At 50.8% G+C, this 22,018-nt stretch overlaps 1 protein-coding gene across 2 annotated transcripts in view; it reads right to left on the bottom strand.

The window, feature by feature from the left end:
• The window catches only part of ANKFY1 (ankyrin repeat and FYVE domain containing 1), a 90,987-nt gene that overhangs the window by 5,654 nt on the left and 63,315 nt on the right, over nucleotides 1–22,018 (bottom strand). Inside the window, exons 12-24 of one of the 2 annotated variants that reach the window (XM_064378069.1) lie at nucleotides 18,100–18,328; nucleotides 17,103–17,201; nucleotides 16,691–16,844; nucleotides 14,887–15,058; nucleotides 13,958–14,076; nucleotides 12,695–12,851; nucleotides 11,823–12,023; nucleotides 9,198–9,374; nucleotides 6,014–6,161; nucleotides 5,448–5,538; nucleotides 4,976–5,100; nucleotides 3,046–3,192; nucleotides 1,421–1,511 (exon numbers count right to left, since the gene is read on the bottom strand). In XM_064378069.1, the coding sequence (XP_064234139.1) occupies nucleotides 1,421–1,511; nucleotides 3,046–3,192; nucleotides 4,976–5,100; nucleotides 5,448–5,538; nucleotides 6,014–6,161; nucleotides 9,198–9,374; nucleotides 11,823–12,023; nucleotides 12,695–12,851; nucleotides 13,958–14,076; nucleotides 14,887–15,058; nucleotides 16,691–16,844; nucleotides 17,103–17,201; nucleotides 18,100–18,328 (1,910 nt within the window). The remainder of the gene's footprint in view (nucleotides 1–1,420; nucleotides 1,512–3,045; nucleotides 3,193–4,975; nucleotides 5,101–5,447; nucleotides 5,539–6,013; nucleotides 6,162–9,197; nucleotides 9,375–11,822; nucleotides 12,024–12,694; nucleotides 12,852–13,957; nucleotides 14,077–14,886; nucleotides 15,059–16,690; nucleotides 16,845–17,102; nucleotides 17,202–18,099; nucleotides 18,329–22,018) is intronic. The other variant, XM_064378070.1, reaches the window with a different exon arrangement.

Below are 22,018 nucleotides of genomic sequence, written 5' to 3'. Positions count from 1 at the left end.
TCCCGGCATGTGAGGGCAACCGCAGCAGGGGCGCTGAGGCAACACCGCCAGCCAAGTCACAGCAATTCATGGAGAATTTTTAGTCCATGAAAACAAAGCTCTAGTCAGTCATCATGTTAAAGCAATACTGAAGGCGGCTTTTTTTTTTTTCTTGAAGATCAAGAGCAGCTCAGGCTAAGCAGAACGTTCACAGCTGTCATCTCAGCACTTTGGGAGGTGGGCGGATCACTTGAGGCCAGGAGTTTCAAGACCAGCCTGGCCAACATGGTAAAATCCCATCTCTACTAAAAATACAAAAATTAGCTGGGCATGGTGGTGCACACCTGAATTCCAGCTACTTCGGGAGGCTGAGGAAAGAGAACCGCTTGAACCCAGGAGGTAGAAACTGCAGCAAGGCAAGCTCATGCCACTGTGCTCTAGCCTGGGTGACAGCAAGACTGTCAAAAAACAGCAGAAAGAGAGCAGCTCAGCACTTTTTTCTTCTTGAGATGAAGTCTCACCTGTCGCCCAGGCTGGAGTCAGTGGCACAACCTCAACTCACTGCAACCTCCTGCCTCAGCCTCCCAAGTAGCTGGGATTACAAGTGCCTGCCACGACCCCCAGCTAATTTTTGTATTTTTAGTAGAGATGGGGTTTCGCCACGTTGGCCAGGCTGGTCTTGAACTCTTGACCTCAAGTGATCCACCCACCTCCAACTCCCAAAGTGCTGGGATTACAGGCATGAGCCATGGTGCCTGGCCTATCTATCTTTTTTTTTTTTTTTTTTTTTGAGACGGAGTTTCGCTCTTGTTACCCAGGCTGGAGTGCAATGGCGCGAGCTCGGCTCACCGCAACCTCCGCCTCCCGGGTTCAAGCAATTCTCCTGCCTCAGCCTCCTGAGTAGCTGGGATTACAGGCACGCGCCACCATGCCCAGCTAATTTTTTGTATTTTTAGTAGAGACGGGGTTTCACCATGTTGACCAGGATGGTCTCGATCTCTTGACCTCGTGATCCACCCGCCTCGGCCTCCCAAAGTGCTAGGATTACAGGCTTGAGCCACCGCGCCCGGCCTCTATCTCATTTTAATGGGAACAGCTCCTTAGTGTTGGAAGCAGCCCATACTGAGGCACACCATGAGGGCAGTAACTCAGCTTTGCTGCAGGCCAGAAGCCAGGGAGGATGGCACAGGCCTGACAGGCCGCCTGGGAACTGTGCACCTTCAGCTTCCACAGGACAGCGCCAGACTGCAGGTTGCTGCCTTCCCTCCATCTCCTCCTCAGTCAGATCCTTGGTGTGCTCATCTCATTACTCCATTTGGTCAAGTTTTGCCCATGAGTGTGCAGGACCCGGGCAGGTTCATGGCTTATCCTGGAGAAGGGCGGAAGCAGTGACATCGGCGGAAGTCCCCCCACTTGTCTGACAGTGACGCTGGGGTCTTACCAGTGGTGTTTGCGGGTCGTGACTCCAAACTTGGCAGTGCACTCGTAGCAGAAGGAGCCGTCACACCACGGAGGCTCCTTGGACAGCATATCTGTAACACATGGGAGAGGACTAGTCCCATCGAACAGCGACTGCCGGGTAAGCCTCAGGGCTCAGAGGGAGCAGGGAAACAGACCAGCGAGTGAAGCCACACACTGCCACGTGACACAGGCCAAGAGGCACAAAGGTTCTAAGTGGTTCAGGGACAGCTTCCCAGAGATGAGAATCAGCACTTGCCAGCGAGAATGGGGGACAAGGAAACAGGCCAATGAAGTGAACCAGCGTGACGTGTGTGTGGGGAGGCGGCGTGTTGTCTGTGATGAGGTAGCATGGCGTCTGTGTGGGGGAGGCGGCGTGGCATCTGTGTGTGGGAGGTGGCAGAGCATCTATGGGGAGGCGGCGTGGCGTCTGTGGGGGGGAGGTGGCGTGTCTGTGGCGGAAACACACAGGGATGGCTGGAATGAAGACATGGCAGGGAGAGAACAGAGATCACACAGCGAGAAAAACTGGCCAGGGCCACACGATGGGGAACAGAAGATGGGACCAAGAAAGAGAAACTGTGGAGGCAGGATCTGTAAGACTTAGTGCCTGCAGAAGTACGGGATGTGAGACGGAACAGGCAGAAGAAAAGGTGATGTCCAGGCTTCCGGGGAGAGGGCCTGAGTCTGCGGTGGGACCACAGGCAGAGTGACCTCCGAGGAAGAACTCAGTTTCCGTCTCAGCTGGGAGTTAGCAGTGTAACAGGAATGACGATCACTAGGATCTACTGGCTGAACTCTCACTCTATGCCAGGCACTGTGTGACTGCGCTCCACAGAGAGGGCCCTGAGCGCATGGGGAGGAAGCAGCACGTGAATCAGTCGTTACTCCTGAGCACTGTGCTGCGTGTATGTAGCTGGCGCTGTGAGGGGCACCAGTGCGGAGCTCTGGAAAGGCTAAGTGTGCGGCCGAGGGAAAGTGACAGTGGACAGATGTCACAAATGCTTCAACGCTGGCTCTGCCACAGACCAGCTGTGCAGCTGTGGGTAAGTCACTCCACCACGATCACATGGCCACCAAGTGTTTCTGAGCTTGTTCTCCTGCCTGTCCCTCCCCACGGTGGGTGATAACACAGCACAGGCACTGGAGGCATTCTGCTTCTCTACTGCCTCTGCAGGGAAGGGGACGGACTCACGAATACGAGCTAAGAGTGAACACTCCTTTCCACAGAAGGGACACGGGGAGGGGAGAGCTGATGAGACTGAAGCAGAAGCCATTCTGAAGGTTCTAGAGGATCTGAATCAGTCTCAGGAGGACAGGTGTGCAGCTAAGTGGCCAGGAGACACAGGAAGGGTGGCCTGCCTGGAGCTTGTGCACTTCCAGCAGGTTGTGGGGAGTGGGGTGGGACATGAACAAGGCAGACCGCTTTGAAGAGAGACTGCCAACAGTGACCTTCCCAACACGCTCAAAACCCTTCATCCCATTCACAGGAAGAGTCCCATGTACTGCCTGGGAACAGGTGGTTCTGATCTTAAGGCATCCTGAGATTTAAAGATCACAGATACATCTCGATAGTAGCACTTAAAGAGCAAAACATAGGCCACTCACCTAAAAGTCGAAACAGAAGCTGCTTCGTGGCAACCTGGTAGTTGAAAATGTTGACTCCCTGGTTGTTATTCACCCCAAGACGAGCCCCAGATCGGACGATGGCACGGCACAGGTTGGCATTCCCTTTCATGTATGCTAAGAGCAGCACTGGAAAACAAACATGCAGGGCCACTCACCACCTGGCCCGGCTGGCACCGACCACGGGAGGGCAGGAGACTGCTGGCAGGATATCTGCTCAGAAAGTCCCCGCAGACACATGGGGGCCCCTGAGGCTCTGGGGAGACCTCTATGGACAAGCTGTAGCATCTCCCAAAAAAGGATGTGGCCTTGAGCCAGAGATTCCAGAGCAGCTGGGGTTCCGAGACGCAGCCTTTGACATGGAGAGCCTGGGCTGCAGGAGAACTGAGGTAGGGCAGGTGGGCAGGGATTCAACATGAAGGAACCATCCACTGTTGCCCCCCTTGCCTTCCTCTGGCAGGAAACGCTGGTTTCCCCACAAAGGACAAAGTTCTTTCACCCAGTGTAATTAAATCTAAGCCTATGAGTTATGTACACGTGGAGAAAAAAATCAGTATTAGGAACATGCTCCAGAAGGTTCTTCCACTCCATGGAGCCTCTCCTCTGTGCGGGTACAGAGCCCATGGGAACCCATGCTCTGGCCAGGCCAACCTGCTGCCTTCCCTGAGAAGAGTCACAGCTAACTGCGGCCTCTTTTTGCATCCCTTTCCCAGACACTGTGTTTACATTCTTTCATTTAACTGAAAATTATACCATAAGAGGAGGGTTGTTATTCCCATTATCAAATGAGGAAACAGGCCCATGAGGGGAGAACGTGTACCCAGTCACCCTGCTAGAATCATGGGGCCTGGCATCTGCACCCAGCTGTGTGTGAGTGGGAGGCCTGGACACGACCCTCCCCGCCTGCCTGTGACCTGCCCCCAGAGGACTAGACACGAACACTCCCCGCCCACCTGTGACCAGCCCTCGGAGGTCTAGACACAACCCTCCCTGCCAGCCTGCTGATGTGCTCCTGGGCAAGGTGCCCACTGAGTAGGTGCTGGGTCGAGCAGCTCACTCCCAGGGCTGACTCCTCTGAAGCTCAGGCCCACCACTGCCAGCTTAAAAAACAACGTTCGCTTAGCAAGGCCAAGAACTCCTCTCAAGACCAAGATAAAATGCTGATAAAATATATGGTCCCACATTAAGGTTCAGACAACCCATGGTGACTCCATTTTTGCCACGACCACGGAGGCTCTCTCTCCAGAACAGGGTGAGCGCAGGGGGCTCTGGGATCAGAGAGATCTGGTTTTGTTTTACTGGGTTACTTTTCTTTACCTGAAAAACGGGGATACAACTATGTGCCCTGCTTTCCTTGTGGGGCTGTCAAGAGCACTGAGCCAGAAAATGCATGAAAGAGTATGTCAGAAAAGCCAGGAGAGCCACGCAGATGGACACACTGACCACGGGTGCCCAGAGCGAGCCGGAGAGGCCTGCGGCCCTCTCCATAAGACGGCTTCCATGGATCTAGGTGCAATTCGCCACTTTCTCAAGCATGTCAACACATACCGTAGCACATTTCTTCCTTCTGAAGATTCTGTGAGGTGCTTCTATTTTCTTTGCTAGAATTTAGGAGCTTGGGTAGGGCCCTATTTGACTGGACAAAAGGCAAACGAAGAAAATGAAAGCAGGTCGGCAGGCCTGTCTGGAGAAGGTGCACATGGTTTCAGCACTGGATGCACTCGAGACGTGATGGTGCCTAAAAGCTGATGCTCCAATTCCACAGCAGGGCTCTGGAGCACAGGCTCAGACGGCCCGACAGAAATGCCCTGCCCGCTAAATGGCCTGAGGCCATGACATGTGCCTGGGCTCTGGTTTTTCCAGGCAGTAAGGCATGCAAGTGAGACAGGACACACGAGCCCTCGCTACATACCCGTGCTTCCGTCCGCATCCGGCTTATCGAGAGGGTACTCTGGCATGCATTCTAGGAAGAGCTCAAAGATGGCTGCTGCGTTCTCCTTGCCATACTGTCCCAAAATGTGCAGTGGTGACTGGCCTCTGATGAAACAAGTTGGAAAAGTTAGGAATCTGCCAGGCCATCACGCACAAAATAAACAGTTTTCTGAACTCTGTGGTGGTGGATACATCTAAAAGACACATAACAGGTCACAAAACTTTTTTATTTTACTGTAACCTAAGTGGATGCGTAACAAAAGTTTTTTTTTTTTTAAGAAGCATTTTTTATTAAAAAAAAAAATGCCAGTGCCAAAAGTACCAAAATAAAGTACCCGAAGCTGGTGAGGTGCCCGGCGGCCAGTTCTGCAGCCCCTCCCGGGGGCTGATAGGAGGCACCAGCGCCGGTAGCTCTAGGCACTGAGGGGCCTGCTCTGGTCCCACACACTCACCTGAGGTTAAAGGCTTCAGCGTCCACGGTGCACTCTGTCAGGAGAACCCGGATGTTGTTGAGCCGGCCGTGCATGACAGCAAGATGAAGAGCTGGGAAGTAAATCCTCTTACTGTTCAAGCCCAGAAGCACAGGCAGAAAACTCTCCACCACTCCTCACCCTCACAGACCTCCCTGTCAATGGGACCCAGCCACAGCAGCCACTGGCCACACACAGAGCCATCCTTTCTGCTCTTTACCGCCCTCAAGGATGCACCAAAAATGCAATCTCACGACTGCTCTGTGCTGTGCTTTCCGCTTCAGCAGTTCCCCACAGGTGAGACTGAACAGTTTCCCAGGAAGGCAGTGTGGGCTTCTAGGGCTCTCAACCAGATGGGAAGGCTCCACAAGGCCTGGGCAGTGGCAGGCTGGATGCCCTACCCCGAGCACTCCCTGTCACTGCTTTGCTCCTATAAAAGCCAACCTCCCCGAGGGGTAGCAGACCCAAGGGTGCACCGCATCCCCACCCTACAATGGAGGGATAGTTCAAGGCACTCAGCACTCTACACAGAGGAAGGACAGAGTTACCATTGTTTCCATTCTCATCCACTGCAGCAAAGTCCACTCCATTCTCTAGGAGGACTGAGCAGATGGTAGGCAGGTCCTGCTGGGCAGCAAGATGGAGAGCAGTCTGGCGATGCTTGGTTAATTCATTCACTTTGGCTCCTGCAAGAAGCTGTTGAAGTCCATTACATGAAGAGTCTCTCTACCACAATCAAGATCCTCCTTTTGCAGACCAAGCTGCTTGTCCTCTGACACCCACAGAGGTTGATGGCCTGCCCTGCTGACAGAGCTGGGAGCATGAGGGCTTCACACATACTCCTGCTGAAGCACAAACCAGCAAAACATGTGCCAAGGGCAAACTGGCAATTACCTGTCAAAATAAACTGCCATTCCTTGGGACACAGAAACTCTACTTCTAAGGCTTTAGTATTTAAAAACAATGCAGGACTGCAGTGATACTGACTGGACTATAGAAGGATGTCTACTGCTTATACTAGAAGAGCCTGATAGCAAAAGGGTTTGGTTGTAAAAATTGTAATATAAACAATAGAACATGTAGTAATTAAGATGATAAATATTTATCAATTAACATGGAAAGATGTTGATGACAAGTAAGTTTAAAAAACCTTGCAAATTAGAAGATGGTACAATTCCATCTGGGGAAGACAGAGCTGTGTGTACACACAAGCATGCACACACAGACATGCACACACAGGAACTCAGAAGGTGTTTCACAGCATAAATGCCACACTCGGGAGAGCTGGGAGTCCAAGGGAAACACTGTCTGACTCATATCCTTATGTGCTTTGAGTTTTTCCACAATGAGTATGTTCTATTTCACTGTTGTTTTCTATGTATTTACTTATTTTTGAGACAGCAACTTGCTCTGTCACCCAGGCCGCAGTGCAGTGGCACCATCATAGCTCACTGCAACCTTCAACTCCTGGGCTTATAAGACTGCCCCACCTCAGCCTCCTGAGTACCTAGGAACACAGGCATGTGACCCTATACCTGCCTAGTTTTTAAAAAAAAATTTGGTAGAAACAGGGTCTTGCTATGTTGCCCAGGCTGGTGTCAAACGCCTGACCTCAAGTGATCCTCCCACCTTGGCCTCCCAAAGTGCTGGGATTATAGACATAACCCACTGTGCCCAGCCTGTTTTTTAGAAGAAAGAACACAAGCTGGGCGCAGTGGCTCAGGCCTGTAGTCCCAGCACTTTGGGAGACAGGTGGGCAGATTGCTTGAACCCAGAGGTTCAAGACCAACCTGGGTAACATGGGAAAACCTCCTCTCTACAAAAATTTAAAAATTAGCTGGGCATGATGGCATGCACCTGTAATCACAGCTACTCGGGAGGATGAAGTGGGAGGACTGACTGAACCTGCAGTGAGCTGTGATCGGGTCACTGCACTCCAGCATGGGCAACAGAGGGACACCATGTCAAAAAAGAAAGAAAAAATAGGACACAAAGAATTACAGAATCAAAGGCAGAAGGGACCTTTAAATAATACCCCATCTATTCATTTAGTATTTGAAGTTCATCATCCTCTTTCTGACAAAGTTTAAAAAATAGTTGCTGTTAACAGAAAATTCCTGTTTGTAGTCAGAACCCTGTTTGCCGCTCCTGAGCTGTAAGGCCACCCTGCTTCCCCTGTGTGTACAGGCACTGCCTCTGGGGAAATCTAGGTGCTGGTCAGCTGCTCTGGGTAGAACCCTGACTTCCAAGTCCCAGAACTCTGGGCACCCAGTCTGATCACTGATGGATGGGACATGTGAGCGGATATGGGACACTTACACGGGGCGCATTATAGACGTCTGTTCACAGTCACTAGTGCTAAGTTGGGGATCATAACTAACTACACAGTTGGTCAGCTGGGAGGAGTGAGAGGTGGGTAAAGTCAGTGGGAACAGGGTCAAGCATTATGCAGCGTCGAATCAAAGAGAAACAAGCACACGGACACGGGAAGACCTGCTGCTTCCAGGTTTCTGGGGGCTCCTCCCATCTGCCATGTCAGGCCCTAGGAAGGCTGGAACCTAGATCAGGGACTGCAGACCTCCTTCGGCTCCACAGAGGCCTAAAGACCGATGAACACAAGGCCGACTCCCTTCTGCTTTAGGACCTTCCTCTGCCTCCTGGGCTGCTTCCCCCCACATTGCTGATGTTCCCGGCACCATCGGACCACCTCTCCTTATTCCTTGGTTCACACTCACTGCCTCGCTGCCCTCGGTCCCCTCACTGGTGAACCCGCCCGCGCCTGTATCCCTCCCTCCCCCAAGACACCTTCTTTAAATGCTACCTCAGCTCAGACACACAGCAAGTCACAAAGCCTTCTCTAAAAAGTGTTTTTCAAAAACAATGACACCAAGGCTCCAAAAGCTGCGCAGGTGCCCTGGTGGTCAGTTCTGCGGCAGCAGCTCAGAGGAGCAGGCCAGATGAGGAGGCCCGGTCTCAGCTCAGCCCTGTCCTCTCAGCTCAAACACTTACAATGGTTTCTCCATGGCCTAAAGGATAAGGCTGCTCACAGTTCTCGGTTTGAAATCTGGTGCCCCACGATCTGTTTGCTGCCTGCCTCTCTAACCTCATCTCTTTCAACTCTACAATTTCAACCAAACTTCCCTACTTAAAACACGTCACATGCACTTCCCAATCTCCACATCTTTGCTGAGATGCTTCCCTGCCTGGTGGTATTATGTTTTACTAGAAAAAGCAGGCTTTGGAGTCCAATAGAAAAGGCTAAAATCCAACACTACCAGCTCAGCCTTGGGGGTAAAATTCTTAGCCTAAGTATTCTCCTTTGTAAAATGGAAAACATGTCTCATACCCTGCTGTGGTTTTGAAAATTAAGAGACAGCTCCCTTCAGAGTCCCAGTTGAATGCCTGACGGAGAACAGCAGCGGCCCTCCACTTCCTCTGTGCTCCCGCCCTGCCTCTGTGCTCCTGCCCCGCCTCTGTGCTCCCGCCCCACCTCTGCCATCCCAATCCTGCTTTCCGTCAGGGCCACTCCAGCGCCTACAGCCTATGCAGCCCAATGGGGCACTCAGGACACGCAGCCTTGACACAACGTCTTCCGAGTACACTGGCCTCATTCCCCAAATTCACACTGGCCTTTCACCACACCTGGCAAAGCACATGTGGGGAGATTCTGCACAAGCTCTACAACAGGCTTTGACAACATATTACATATGATAATATTTCTGTGTCACTTACCAAATTGCGGACAATAATTTCTGAGCCTGCTTGGACAGCAAGATGCAAGGGAGTCAACTTGGAAGCATCCTGGACTCTTGAATTCACATTAGCGTGGACACTGATCAGGAACAGCACACTTTCAATATCAGAGTTCTGAACTGCCACATGAAGGAAATTCCGGCCCTTATTATCCACCTACGGCAACAAGTGGAAACCGAAATATTAGTTCCCTTTTAAGAGTACGTCCTGAGCTTCATCTGCAAGCTGTACTGACCCACTGTAGAGGTCATGACGTAGACCTCCTCTCAGGCCTAGGAAACTCCCTCCCACAACCCACCCAGAGACCCGCTCCACCTCTGTGCACAGAACAGAACACGTGTGCGTGACCACACCCACACAGTCAGGGGAAGGACCCTCTCCACATCTCTGTGCGCAGAACACGCGTGCATGACCACACTCACACGGTCAGGGGAAGGACCCGCTCCACATCTGTGCGCAGAACACGTGTGCCTGACCACACTCACATGGTCAGGGGAAGGACTCGCTCCACATCTCTGTGCCCAGAACACGCGTGCATGACCACACTCACACGGGGAGGGGAAGGACCCGCTCCACATCTCTGTGCGCAGAACACGCGTGCATGACCACACTCACACGGTCAGGGGAAGGACCCGCTCCACATCTCTGTGCGCAGAACATGCGTGCATCACCACACCCACATGGTCAGGGGAAGGACCCGCTCCACATCTCTGTGAGTAGAAAACGCGCGTGTGACCACACCCACATGATCGGGGGAAGGGAGCCGCTGCAGTGACCCACGGTGCCCCGGCAGCCTCCTGTAGTAGAAACTGGATGCAGAAAGCCAAGAAAAAGACAATCTGAAGGACAGGGAACGAAGGCACCACGATATCAGGAACTCATGGAGAGGCAAAGATGGTAACAAGCCTTGGGAGTCTCTTTGCTTTGGCTAAAACAAGCACCCAGCATCCTAATGCCCCAGCTGCACTGTCAGCCTGAGCCCTGGGCGGTCAAACCAAGGCCTCAGAAATGCTGAGTGTCCTCTTTTACTGAGCTACAGACTATACACAATGGGGAGGGAGCCAACAGCAGGTCATGGACCTTGCTCCACTGATGTAAAGCAGCGGAGCTCAAGGAAATCAAGCCACATAGTACACTGTAGTTCCAAGAGCTGTCTTAGCTTGAGTGTTGAGGTGGCAGTGAGGGAGGCCCCAATGCCACACACACGGCACACCACCGCACACGGCCACACACCCACAGCACATGCCGGTCTCATAGGCAATGCCACACACACGGCACACCACTGCACACGGCCACACACCCACAGCACACGCCGGTCTCATAGGCAATGCCACACACACGGCACGCCACCGCACACGCCGGTCTCAGAGGCAATGCCGCACACACGGCACACCACCGCACACGGCCACATACCCACAGCACATGCCGGTCTCATAGGCAAAGCCACACACACAGCACGCCACCGCACACGCCGGTCTCAGAGGCAATGCTGCACACACGGCACACCACCGCACACGGCCACACACCCACAGCACACGCCGCTCTCATAGGCAATGCCACACACACGGCACACCACCGCACACGCCAGTCTCATAGGCAGTGCCACACACATGGCACACTACCACACACAGCCACACACCCACAGCACAAGCCGATCTCGTGAGCCATGCCACACACATGGCATATCACCACACAGGGCCACACACCCACAGCGCACGCTGGTCTCATAAGCAATGGATCTGCAGAGCACTCTCATCAACAGTACAGTTTCACACTAAGGAGAAGACCCATGAGAAGACTAGCCCCACTCACAGCCATTTCACACCACCTGAGTCAATGTGAGGTCAACGCCTACACGATCCAGTTACACTTGTGAAATGCCAAAGACACGTGGTGTGAGAACCCTAAGATACCAAGCCATCATTTCCACCCACCAAAAATTCCATTTCATCCAGGTCCCGAGTGTCCATCTCACCGTCATGAACAGCCATTTCTAAATCCTGGTAGTAGGCTAGGTGCTGGCTCGAGATGAGGTTTCTGTCGGACTGACTTCGTACCCGCCCCCGCTCCCACCTCAGATCAGCTGTTACGGCCATTTCCCACCCAGTTTGTTGCTGCAGATCAACAGTTCACCTTCCAGGTTTCGCAGCTGGTAAAGAGGCACAAAGAACAAGGCCAGCCCAGCCTGCTGAGCAGAATCGCTGACCTCCTCCCAAACAGTCCACGTTGCCCCAACAGCAAAGCACAAGCTCTCCGAGTTCATTTCAAAGCTTTTAAAGACATTTTTTACGAGGACAGTTAACCAACCTAGCAACAGCAAAGAATGCGCTCTCGGCAGAGAATAAGCCCAGAATTCCTACCACGGAGCCCACTGGCTCCACTTCCATCTAAGCCTGGCATCGTCCGCGCTGACGTACAGGGCAGAGCAGCCAGACCTCACCCTGCACTGACGGGACACTCAACAGCCACATTTGAGGAAAGGGAGAACAATTTCAAAGCAAAGCCCTTTACACGAAGAGACCTGTTCAGTCGGTGACATCTGTGTAGTCTCCGGTTCTGCGGGGACCAGGACAAGGCGGAGAACCCCGGGTGTTACTCACGCACCTGCTCAGCAGCCCCGGACTCCCGTTTGAGAATGGCCTCGGCTGCCTTGTTGTTCTTGTAAGTCATGGCACAGGCAAACGGGGTCAGCCCTTGTCTGTCTCGGACGTTCAGATGGATATCAGGGTGAGAGATCAACAACTGAATGATGGTGCTGTGCTGGTTGCTGATGGCCACGTGGATGGGTGCTCTTCCTTCCGCATCCTGGGGGGACAAGGCACAGATCTCATGTTCAACTGCAAGATAAAACTCAGGAAAAACAGGAAGGGGTAAAACTTTTAAGTGAAATTTCAGTTACATGAATCAATCAATAGTACCGCCCTGTGCTTTATCCAGCTTTTAAAGAAGCCAAACAGAAATGACGAAAGTCACTTCCTGTTACAGCATGTTCCAGCGACCCGGTGGTGGCTGCGGGCCCAGCACAAACAATATGCTTTAGATCAGCAGCCAGTCTCCATTCTAAGCAGCCACCCTCATCTGGCCACAGGGCCTTATATATAAATCTTCGCAGGCTAGAATGTTGAAAGGCATCAAAGGGCATAACTCAGGGCTATTCAAGTGAGCTACTGGGACATTTTCCTAAATACAGCACTTAATTTGTGACTAAACTCTCAATGGAAATCTATGACTAAGGGGGAAGAGGAGGCAAAGAGAAATAGCTGAACCCAAGCTTCCTCCTGTTGGAGAAGGGACGAAGGCACAGAGAAGACATCGCCCTGCAATCGTGAACACTGCTAGGGAGGATGTGAGTAATGCAGCCCTGTTCATGAAGAAGTGGGGCGTGGGCCGGGAAGTGCAAGGTCCCTTGCCCTAAGAGGAGGTTTCCCTCATGCTGGGGCTACCATCTCTCTCCCTGGAAAAGAGAAACGACATACCTGCGCATTCACATTGGCACCAAACTCCAAAAGACACTGGACTGTCTCTTCCAGCCCCCAAGAGGCTGCCAGATGCAAAGGGGTCTGCCCATCTCTAGCCTCTTCCTCGCCTTCTCCATTAGCACCTGGTTGCCTGGGACTGTTCACATCACAGCCACTGAAAGCAATGGGAAGGTGTTTAGAAAGGCCGTGCTTCGACCTGGCCTGTAGCATGCTGCTGACCGTGAAACAGGAGGCTTCTCCAGTCCCACAGGCTCTGCTATGCAGGGTCTGCCATCCTCAGTCCCTCACCTCAGAGTCGGGCTCCCACCCCCATAGATTCTTCTGTGACTGGCCTTGGGGGTGGGCAACCCGGGCATCAGAAGAGTTAAAAACTCCCCAGGGGAAGGTACATGTATACGTATGTATACATTTTAAGTTTGAAAACCAGCCAAACATACTGGCTCATGCCTGTAATTGAAGCACTTTGGGAGGTCGAGGCGGGCAGATCACTTGAGGTCAAGAGTTCAAGACCAGCCTGGCTGACATGGCAAAACTCCATCTCTATTAAAAATACAAAAATTAGTTGGGTGTGGTGGTGGGCGTCTGCAATCCCAGCTACTGGAGAGGCTGAGGTATGAGAATTGCTTGAACTCAGGAGGCGGAGGTGTCAGTAAGCCAAGATTACACCACTGCACTCCTACTTGGGAGGCTGAGGCAGGAGAAGAGCTTGAACCCGGGAGGCGGAGGTGGCAGTGAGCTGAGATAGCACCACTGCACTCCAGCCTAGGCAACAGAGCAAGACTCCAAAAAAAAAAAAGAAGAAAAGTTTGAAAACCGTAAGTTTGAGAACCACTGCTCTAAAGGTTCCTGAATAACCTTGGTTCCCACATATCCCACACTCCATGGGGGCCACGGAGCCTGTTAGGACTCACACAGCTTGGTAGGGTCCTGCAGAGACCATCTGGTCCCCCTGCATGGCCTCCCGGCTCCACAGTCTGAACTGGTCTGCCATGACTGCAGGAGTCCAGGCAGCTCCCAAAGCGGGACACTGACTTAAACGTTCAGATTCCCTGATCCAGGCCTGTGAGCTCCTCCCCTCACAAGTGAGCCTGGCTCCTGGCTGACCTGACATGACAGAACAGTGACCCTGTGACACCCTTAACTGTGAAAGTAAAGCCAGCTACTGGCATGCCAAGACCGTAGGCAGATTTAGAAAGGAAAAGAGCCAGTTTGCAATAAGCTCACTCAACAGATTTCAAGAGATAGTGGGGCCTCTCAGACCTGCGGATAAGAAAGCAGGCGGTAGGCTCGTTGTTTTCGTCAATGGCTCTGTGCAGGAGTGTCTGGAGGCAGCCGCCAGGTCCAGGGCCCCAGCATGTGGCATCACAACCATGCCTGACCTGCAGAAAAACACAGGTTATCATAAACACTGCTGAGCAAAGGCAAACATTTTATTACCAAGTCTAACCTCTATGTATAACATTAAATCCATTTTCAGATAAGTTATGGGTGATAATTAAATGATAATTACTTTAATTTGTATCACTCATTAGTTTTACAAACACAAATTAAAATTTGCTGTGTGCAAGTTCTTTCTTGCACTAGGTCCTGTGGGACAGATTTGGGAAACATAAGCAAGAATGTTTAATTCATGTCCTTTAGAGCTATGTCCTAGAAGGGACAGAAAACACAAAGTGCCTGTGTTCGCATGCACCAACAAGTCCTCGGCAACACATACCTGTCATTAACAGGTAACCTCAAGGTCTGGGTGAACCCTCCAGTGCACGATGCCTTCATATCACACTGCAGGCCCTTCAGGGAGCTAAATGGGAACCTGCAGGCTTACCTCCACTTTTGGGGCCTGTCTTGCGAACTAGGGAGATAAAGCTAAGACTGGGGAAATTATCACTATGGTGAGAATGAGGAGAGCCCACATCAGATTAGTAACTCCAGGAGAAGGCTCCTAAGGAAATGCCACCCTTCTCTTGCTTCTCAGTAGTTTTCTTGGTAAAGACAACCTACAAACAAAGGTGTTGGCCAAGATCATGTTGAACTGCAAGTTTCTTTAATGTGACTGTCAACTGCCTGTCCTTGCCCTACTTTGTTACTTGGCAGGTCTCTCACTCCTGTGACAGCTACAGAGGCACCAGATCCATCTGACACAATCCGTGCCCATCTGTAAGCAGAGGCTAATGCTGTGCTTGTCTCACCAGAGTGGATGCGATATCCTCCAGGTTGTTTGCCAATGCAAGCCACAGCGGGGGGTTCCCCTTCTCATCCGGCACAGACATGTCAGCTCCTCGGGTGCATATCGCATCGACTACGAGCGGAAGCTGGTTCCTGATGGCCAGCTGGAGGGCTGTCTCCCCGTCCTGAGTCCTGCTGGGACAGGCACACCCAAACCAATGTTTGTAGCTGGAGCCAAAGGACAGAAGGTGCCCTTCTGGGCATTCCAGAGCCCAGAATCTTCTACACCCCAATCATATTTACTCACATTCATTAAACATTTTCTCAGGGAAACTATATGTGACAATAGTGTCTGTCCCTTCTGCCTTTTTAGAAAACATAACCATGTCACCTTATTGCCCCTCCAAGGTAACTAAATCCCAGCATGTTGAAATCTTACAGAAATAGTTACTTTTTGTGGCATCTTAATAAAATGCCATCCCAAGAACCCATTTGACAAAACCCTTCTTTCCCTCACTCAGTCATTCAGTCACTTGGAGATAAGGTAAGTTCTTTTGAAAATACAACCACAACAAAAATGTGACTCGTCTTTTTCCCTCTCAAGCCTTGTTGGTAGCTCATTTGTTGGAACATTCTTCATTGTAACTGAAATTCCTTGTTAAAAACTGACTTTAGGGTGGCGGATCACCTGAGGTCAGGAGTTCGAGACTAGCCGGGCCAACATGGTGAAACCCCATCTCTACTAAAAAAACAAAAATTATGGCTCAAGCCTGTAATCCCAGCACTTTGGGAGGCCGAGGCGGGTGGATCACGAGGTCGAGAGATCGAGACCATCCTGGTCAACATTGTGAAACCCCGTCTCTATTAATACAAAAAAATTAGCTGGGCACGGTGGCGCGTGCCTGTAATCCCAGCTACTCAGGAGGCTGAGGCAGGAGAATTGCCTGAACCCAGGAGGCGGAGGTTGCGGTGAGCCGAGATCGCGCCATTGCACTCCAGCCTGGGTAACAAGAGCGAGACTCCGTCTCAAAAAAAAAAAAAAAAAAAAAAAAAAAAAAATTAGACAGCTGTGGTGGTGTGCGCCTGTAATCCCAGCTACTCAGGGGGCTGAGGCATGAGAATCACTTGAATTCAGAAGGCAGAGGCTGTAGTGAGCTGACATTGTGCCACTGCACTCCAGCCTGGGCAACAGAGTGAGATCCTGCCTCGAAAAAAAAACCATGATTTTAGATTGTGTTTCACAATGAGACTTGTGCAATATTTTGCACTGGTCCTGAAAGGTTCAGAGAAGAGCAAAGTACAGTTCCTTTTCTCCACTACAATCAGGTCTCTTGATGCTGTTCAGTTACAACACAACACGTGTATTTTTTGTTTGTTTGTTTTTGTTTTTGTTTTTGAGACAGTCTCGCTCTGTTGACAGGCGCCAGGCTGGAGTGCATTGGTGCAATCTCGGCTCACTGCAACCTCCACCTCCTGGGTTTGAGCAATTCTCCTGCCTCAGCCTCCCAAGTAGCTAGCTGGGACTACAGGCGCATGCCACCACGCCCGGCTAATTTTTGTATTTAAGTAGAGGCGGGGTTTCACCATGTTGGCCAGGATGGTCTCAATCTCTTGACCTTGTGATCTGCCCGCCTTGGCCTCCCAAATTGTTGGGATTACAGGCGTGAGCCATTGCGCCTGGCTTCACACGTGTATTTTTAGAGCCATTGTTTTCCTTCCTTTAATTAATATGAAACAAAAACACTTTACTACAAGCAAGGTTATGCTTGTGAACCACCTCGATTAGATGTTACTGGTGTTACACTGGGGAGTGCTGCTTCACTCTACCTGACATTGATATCTGCCTGGTGCTCCAGGAGGAAGAGGGCACTTTTGCTGTCCTGCCGCTGTATGGCCATGTGCAGCAGGGTCTGCCCATCCGACATGGTGTCGTTGATGGAGGCCCCGGAGCCCAGCAGCTGGGCTGCGATCGTGTGCATGCCTGGAAAAACAGCAAGCCCCGATTAATGGCGCTCAGTCTCTCCCGCTTTCTCCGCATCCTGCAGCAACACACACCCTCTCAACTTCTCAAAGCCAGCAGTTTTCAACTGGACATAACAGGCTTCACTCTAACAGAAAGTTCACTTCACAACCAAATGATTAGCCCTCTCTCCTCTTGCTTGCTTGCTCTCCCACCCACCCACCCACGTGTCAGACGGCTGTTCACCTGCAGACATCCACAGCCCTGGCACAACCTTACCAGTCCACAATGCCAGGCCCAGGACGGTCTGGTCTCGGGAATCTTTAAGGCTGAAGTCTGGAATAATCTGCAAGTTGTTGGTGGCATGAAGAGCATTGGCTGCATTTTTTAGAAAGGAAAAGAACATACGATTTCACCACCCATGGATCACATTTAGAGCACTCAGGAGAGTAAGAACTCAGTTTGAAACTGACTGATAGGCTATCATATGATCAACACTATAAAAAGAGAGTAGATCAATCTTGTCAGGAGTCAAAGCCCAGAAATCTCATATTTTGGAGCACAGCTTATGTGGAAAATGAATCTTTGTAAAGCTTGAAACATTGACTCTTCACCTAAGGAGAACGGACTCCAGTATGGAAACACACACCAACCGCCTGCTGACTGAAGAGATGAAAGCAATGTCCTGATGGGGTTTCCTAATACACAATCATAAAACTTCTGTAAGGACCATAAAAGGGCACATACTACCTAAAACCCAACCTTCCTCCAGAAGCACAAGGCTAAGAAACACTGTCCTTAACAAGGATTGAGGCAAGAGCAAAACCAACCTCAGGAAGGGAAAGAAGGCACAAGGAAGACTTTCTGAGGGAAAGGGGGCTTCTGTACCGCAGGGGCTGAGGGCAGCCTGGCTCCTCTCTCATGGGGCGCCTGCCATGGCAGAGTTCTCAAAGACAGTGCTCACGCCAAGGCAAGGCTTTGCTTGACCTACCCAACCTCAGGTGATCCGCTCGCCTTGGAGAAATACTCAGTAAGAGAGACGGCAGAATTAAACGTTCTAACACCTTAACCTAACAAGTGAAATGGGCAGGCCCCATCCTGAAAAGATACAGCCGTCAAGAGCAAGACTACATGCTTCTCTAATTTGACCTGAAAGGACTTCTGGGGGTAAGAAACTAGCTATACAAAACTCACCAACAGAAGAAACATCAACTCTGTAACTATTCTAAACTGCTGTCCACAAGTCAAATGAGGGACAGTATTCCCACCGACTTACCTTTCTGCTCCAGGATGACAGACACCACATCTGGATGATTATAGGCGATTGCCATGTGCAGTGGTGTCTGCAGATAGACGGTGTCCGCCAAGCTGGTCGGGGACGCAGCCTCCTTTGGCAAAGGCAGAGCCTCCTCTGTCTGCAGGTTTGGGTTGGCGCCTTGCTGCAGGAGCTCTGCGGTGAGGTTGGCCAGACCGCGCCGGCATGCCGTGTGCAGCGGCGTTTCTCCCTGAATGGAAATAAATGGCCCAGATCTGAGCACTCACGGGCTAGGAATTCCCTTCGCAGGGCAGACACGAGGGCTAAGCGCGCAAACTCCGGCCAGGAATTCCCTTCGCAGGGCAGACACGACGGCTAAGCGTGCAAACTCCGGCCAGGAATTCCCTTCGCAGGGCAGACACGATGGCTAAGCGCACAAACTCCGGCCAGGAATTCCCTTTGCAGGGCAGACACGACCGCTAAGCATGCAAACTCTGGTCCTTGGCTCATCCTGTCGCCAGCTGACCCTCATGACTTTTTTTCTCTTTCTCCTGAGCCATCACTCTTAGTATCTTCTTTTTCATGTATTTTTGAGGCGGAGTCTCGCTGTATTGCCCAGGCTGGACTCAAAGTCCTAGGCTCAAGCAATCCTCTTGCCTCAGGCTCCCAAACAGCTGGAGTTAAAGGCATAAGGCACTGCACCTGGTTCTACCCTTAAGTTTCTTCAGTGTCTTCCCCCAGCACCTTCAGAAAGGACTGGCTTCTGGACTTCACCTCCGAGGGCCTCCTTAACCACCCTTCACTTTGTTTTATAATTCTTTAATTATAAAAATAATACATGCTTATTATGACAAAACAAGTGTCACCAAAATAAACACTGTAACTAGTGGGAGAGCGGGGGCACGAGCCCGGTGACGAGCAGTGTTGGCACTGTGGCCCTCGCTCCTTTTCACCTCCCCACTTGCACTCCGTTTCCTTCACCTGCTCATACCAACCTCATCTTCAACTCTGATCAAGACCTCCTGCCCCTATTTTAGAAGTTAAAAATACTCCTGATGCAATATTTTAAAAGTTTCCTCTCACATCTGGAACCATTATTAGCAGTTTCATGTTTCTCTCCATTGACAGAATATTCACAGGAAAATGTATGTACGCATACACTTATGTACTTAGGCGTGTATATGTGTATGTCTGTATGTACACACACACACACACACACACACACACACTTGATTTTTTTTCACCCAAAGAGATGGGAATGACCTCAACACCCGGCTCTGCTTCACAAGGTGCCTGCTCTCATCAGAGTTACATGCCCTCATCACTTAAAGGCGTGTTGTAAAACCCAGCAAGATCCCTGGCAGTGATGTTTGCAAATAACTGATCACAACCAGTTCCAGACTGTTTTGTTCCTTCACTCCCACCGCTTCACTTGACTAGCCTAAAAAAACAAACAAACAAAAAACAAGATCCTATCTCCTCCCTTTCCCTCAAAAAATTATCCTTTCTCACCAGGAATCACTTTTAACTCTTCCAGCTGAGTTTTGTAAATCTCCATATTTCTTCTCTTTTTTTTTTTTTTTTTGAGACGGAGTTTGGCTCTTGTTCCCCAGGCTGGAGTGCAGTGGCACGATCTTGGCTCACTGCAACCTCCACCTCCTGAGTTCAAGCGATTCTCCTGCCTCAGCCTCCCAAGTAGCTGGGATTACAGGCATGAGCCACTACACCCAGCTAATTTTTGTATTTTTAGTAGACGGTGTTTCACCATGTTGGCCAGGCTGGTCTTGAACTCCTGACCTCGTGATCCCCCCGCCACGGCCTCCCAAAGTGCTGGGATTACAGGTGTGAGCCACCGCACCCGGCCTAAATCTCCGTATTTCTAACGTGATTGCTGCCTCTTCATTTTCCAGCTTTGAACATTATCTGTGGGACTTGCCACCATGGCAGATAAGGATTGAGTGCTTTCACGCCTCAAGCCCCAGTGCACGCTTCCCATCCCAAGTCCTCCCCATACAGGGGTGCTGTAACTGGTGTGAGCCCTCCCAGGTATTTCTTCCTCCTCTTTGTCCCCTCCTGCTCAGGGCTGTCTTCTGTTCCAGATCCTTCTTCCTGCGCATTCTCACTGGGTGTGCTGATCTACCCTATGGCTTCTGCCTGGGACTCTCAATAGGTTTCCAGCCCCATTTCTGCATCTGATTTTCCCACTGCCTGTTAGACATCCCTACCTAAATGTTTAGAAATTCAAAAATTACAATGGAATTTATTCCTCCACACAGGTTCCTCCTCCTGGCCAGTTTCCTCTCTTCTTTCACAGGTTCACCACAACCATCATTTTTGAAAATTCCCATTTCAATGTCTCTGGGGTGCAGGTGGTTTCTGGTTCCATGGATGAGTTCTGCAGTGGTGATTTCTGAGATTTTGGTGCACCTGTCACCTGAGCAGTGTACACGGTACCCGGTGTGTAGTCTTTTCTTCCCATCCCCTCCCAACCTTCCCCTCTGAGTTCCCAAATTCCCTTATGTCATTCTTGGACCACAACAGTTTTAACAGCTTCTTGCCCTCACTTCTGGGAGCCTCAAGCATGCATGTTGCACACACTAATTCTGCATTTCTGGTGAAACCTGTTTCTCTGGATCCAAATGCAGTGCGAAGTCAGGACAGGTCACTGCTTATCAAGATGATTCCCAGTTGGCTCCAGCCTGCACTCCATGGCACACCCATCATGCCAGCCATCGCAGGCAGTTTTCTCAACGCTAGAAGAATCCTACTACTTCTCTGCCCGAAAACCTCCAATGGCTCATCTGTCCCCACAGGATAAAGCCCACACACCAGAAACCAGTGTTCCAGGCTCTTCTCCAGAGCTGCTCTCCACTGCTCTCAAGTTAGGCCTCTTGTGTCTCTAAAGCTTGGTAAAGATGGGGTTTCACCACATTAGCCAGGCTGATCTCGAACTCCTGACCTCAGGTGATCCGCCTGCCTCTACCTCCCAAAGTGCTGGGATTACAGGCATAAGCCACTGTGCCTGGCCGAGGATTTTAAGTTAGGAGACAGTAAAGCATGTCTCTCTGCTATTAGAAATTAGGAGTGGGCAAAGTTAATGATGCTGGAGAGAAAGAGAAGACACACGATGGCAAGAGCAGAGGCCAGGAGAAGGTGAGAGGGCCTGAGATCTGGGATACAGAACCCAAACGAAGCAGCAGCCTCCAGTGGGCATGGGGCCACACCGTCACTCTGGCTGCAGAGCTGGCGGTGTGCAGACACACAGTGGAGTTGGTGGTGGAAAGGACGGCACTGCCCTCTCTCCTGTACTTCGCTGGTCTGGCTCAGATAGCAAGCTGAGTGTTTACTGCCTTGCCCAGTGCTATCAAGAGTGTACAACTAGACAGCCTTGTGCCGGGGTCTCAATGCGGACACTTCATCATTTATAAGCCACTTAACCTCTCAGAACCTCAAGGTCCCTGACCCCGAAATGAATTTATTGATGAAGGAAAGGCCTCTTCAATCCTAACAATACATGCTGCTTCCAGGTCCACTGTGAGAACTAAAGGTGCTGGCACAAAGTGACTGTGAAATAAATGCAACATTAAAGACAAGCACATTCTCCTGGTCTGAAAATAATAAAGCAAGAATAACTATCAAATAGTACCTAATGTCTCTGATATTATGCTAGTAAGCACTTAATTATATCATTTACTTTCATCTTAACCACACCCTATGAAATGAGTATTAACCCCATTTTATAGATGAGGAAACTAAAATTAAGACCTCATAGGCCGGGTGCAATGGCTCACGCCTGTAATCCCAGGACTTTGGGAGGCTGAGGCAGGAGAATCATTTGAACCCAGGAGGCGGAGGTTGTGGTGAGCGAAGTTCATGCCATTGCACAGAGTGGGCAACAAGAGCGAAAGTCTGTCTCAAAAAAAAACTACACAACCACATA

This window comes from Aotus nancymaae, unplaced genomic scaffold (assembly GCF_030222135.1).
Source record: "Aotus nancymaae isolate 86718 unplaced genomic scaffold, 86718_ANA_hifiasm-v0.15.2.pri h1tg000018l, whole genome shotgun sequence".
NCBI lineage: Eukaryota > Metazoa > Chordata > Mammalia > Primates > Aotidae > Aotus > Aotus nancymaae.
Note: the sequence above shows the minus strand (reverse complement) of the source record. Positions and strands in the feature narration are given on the sequence as shown.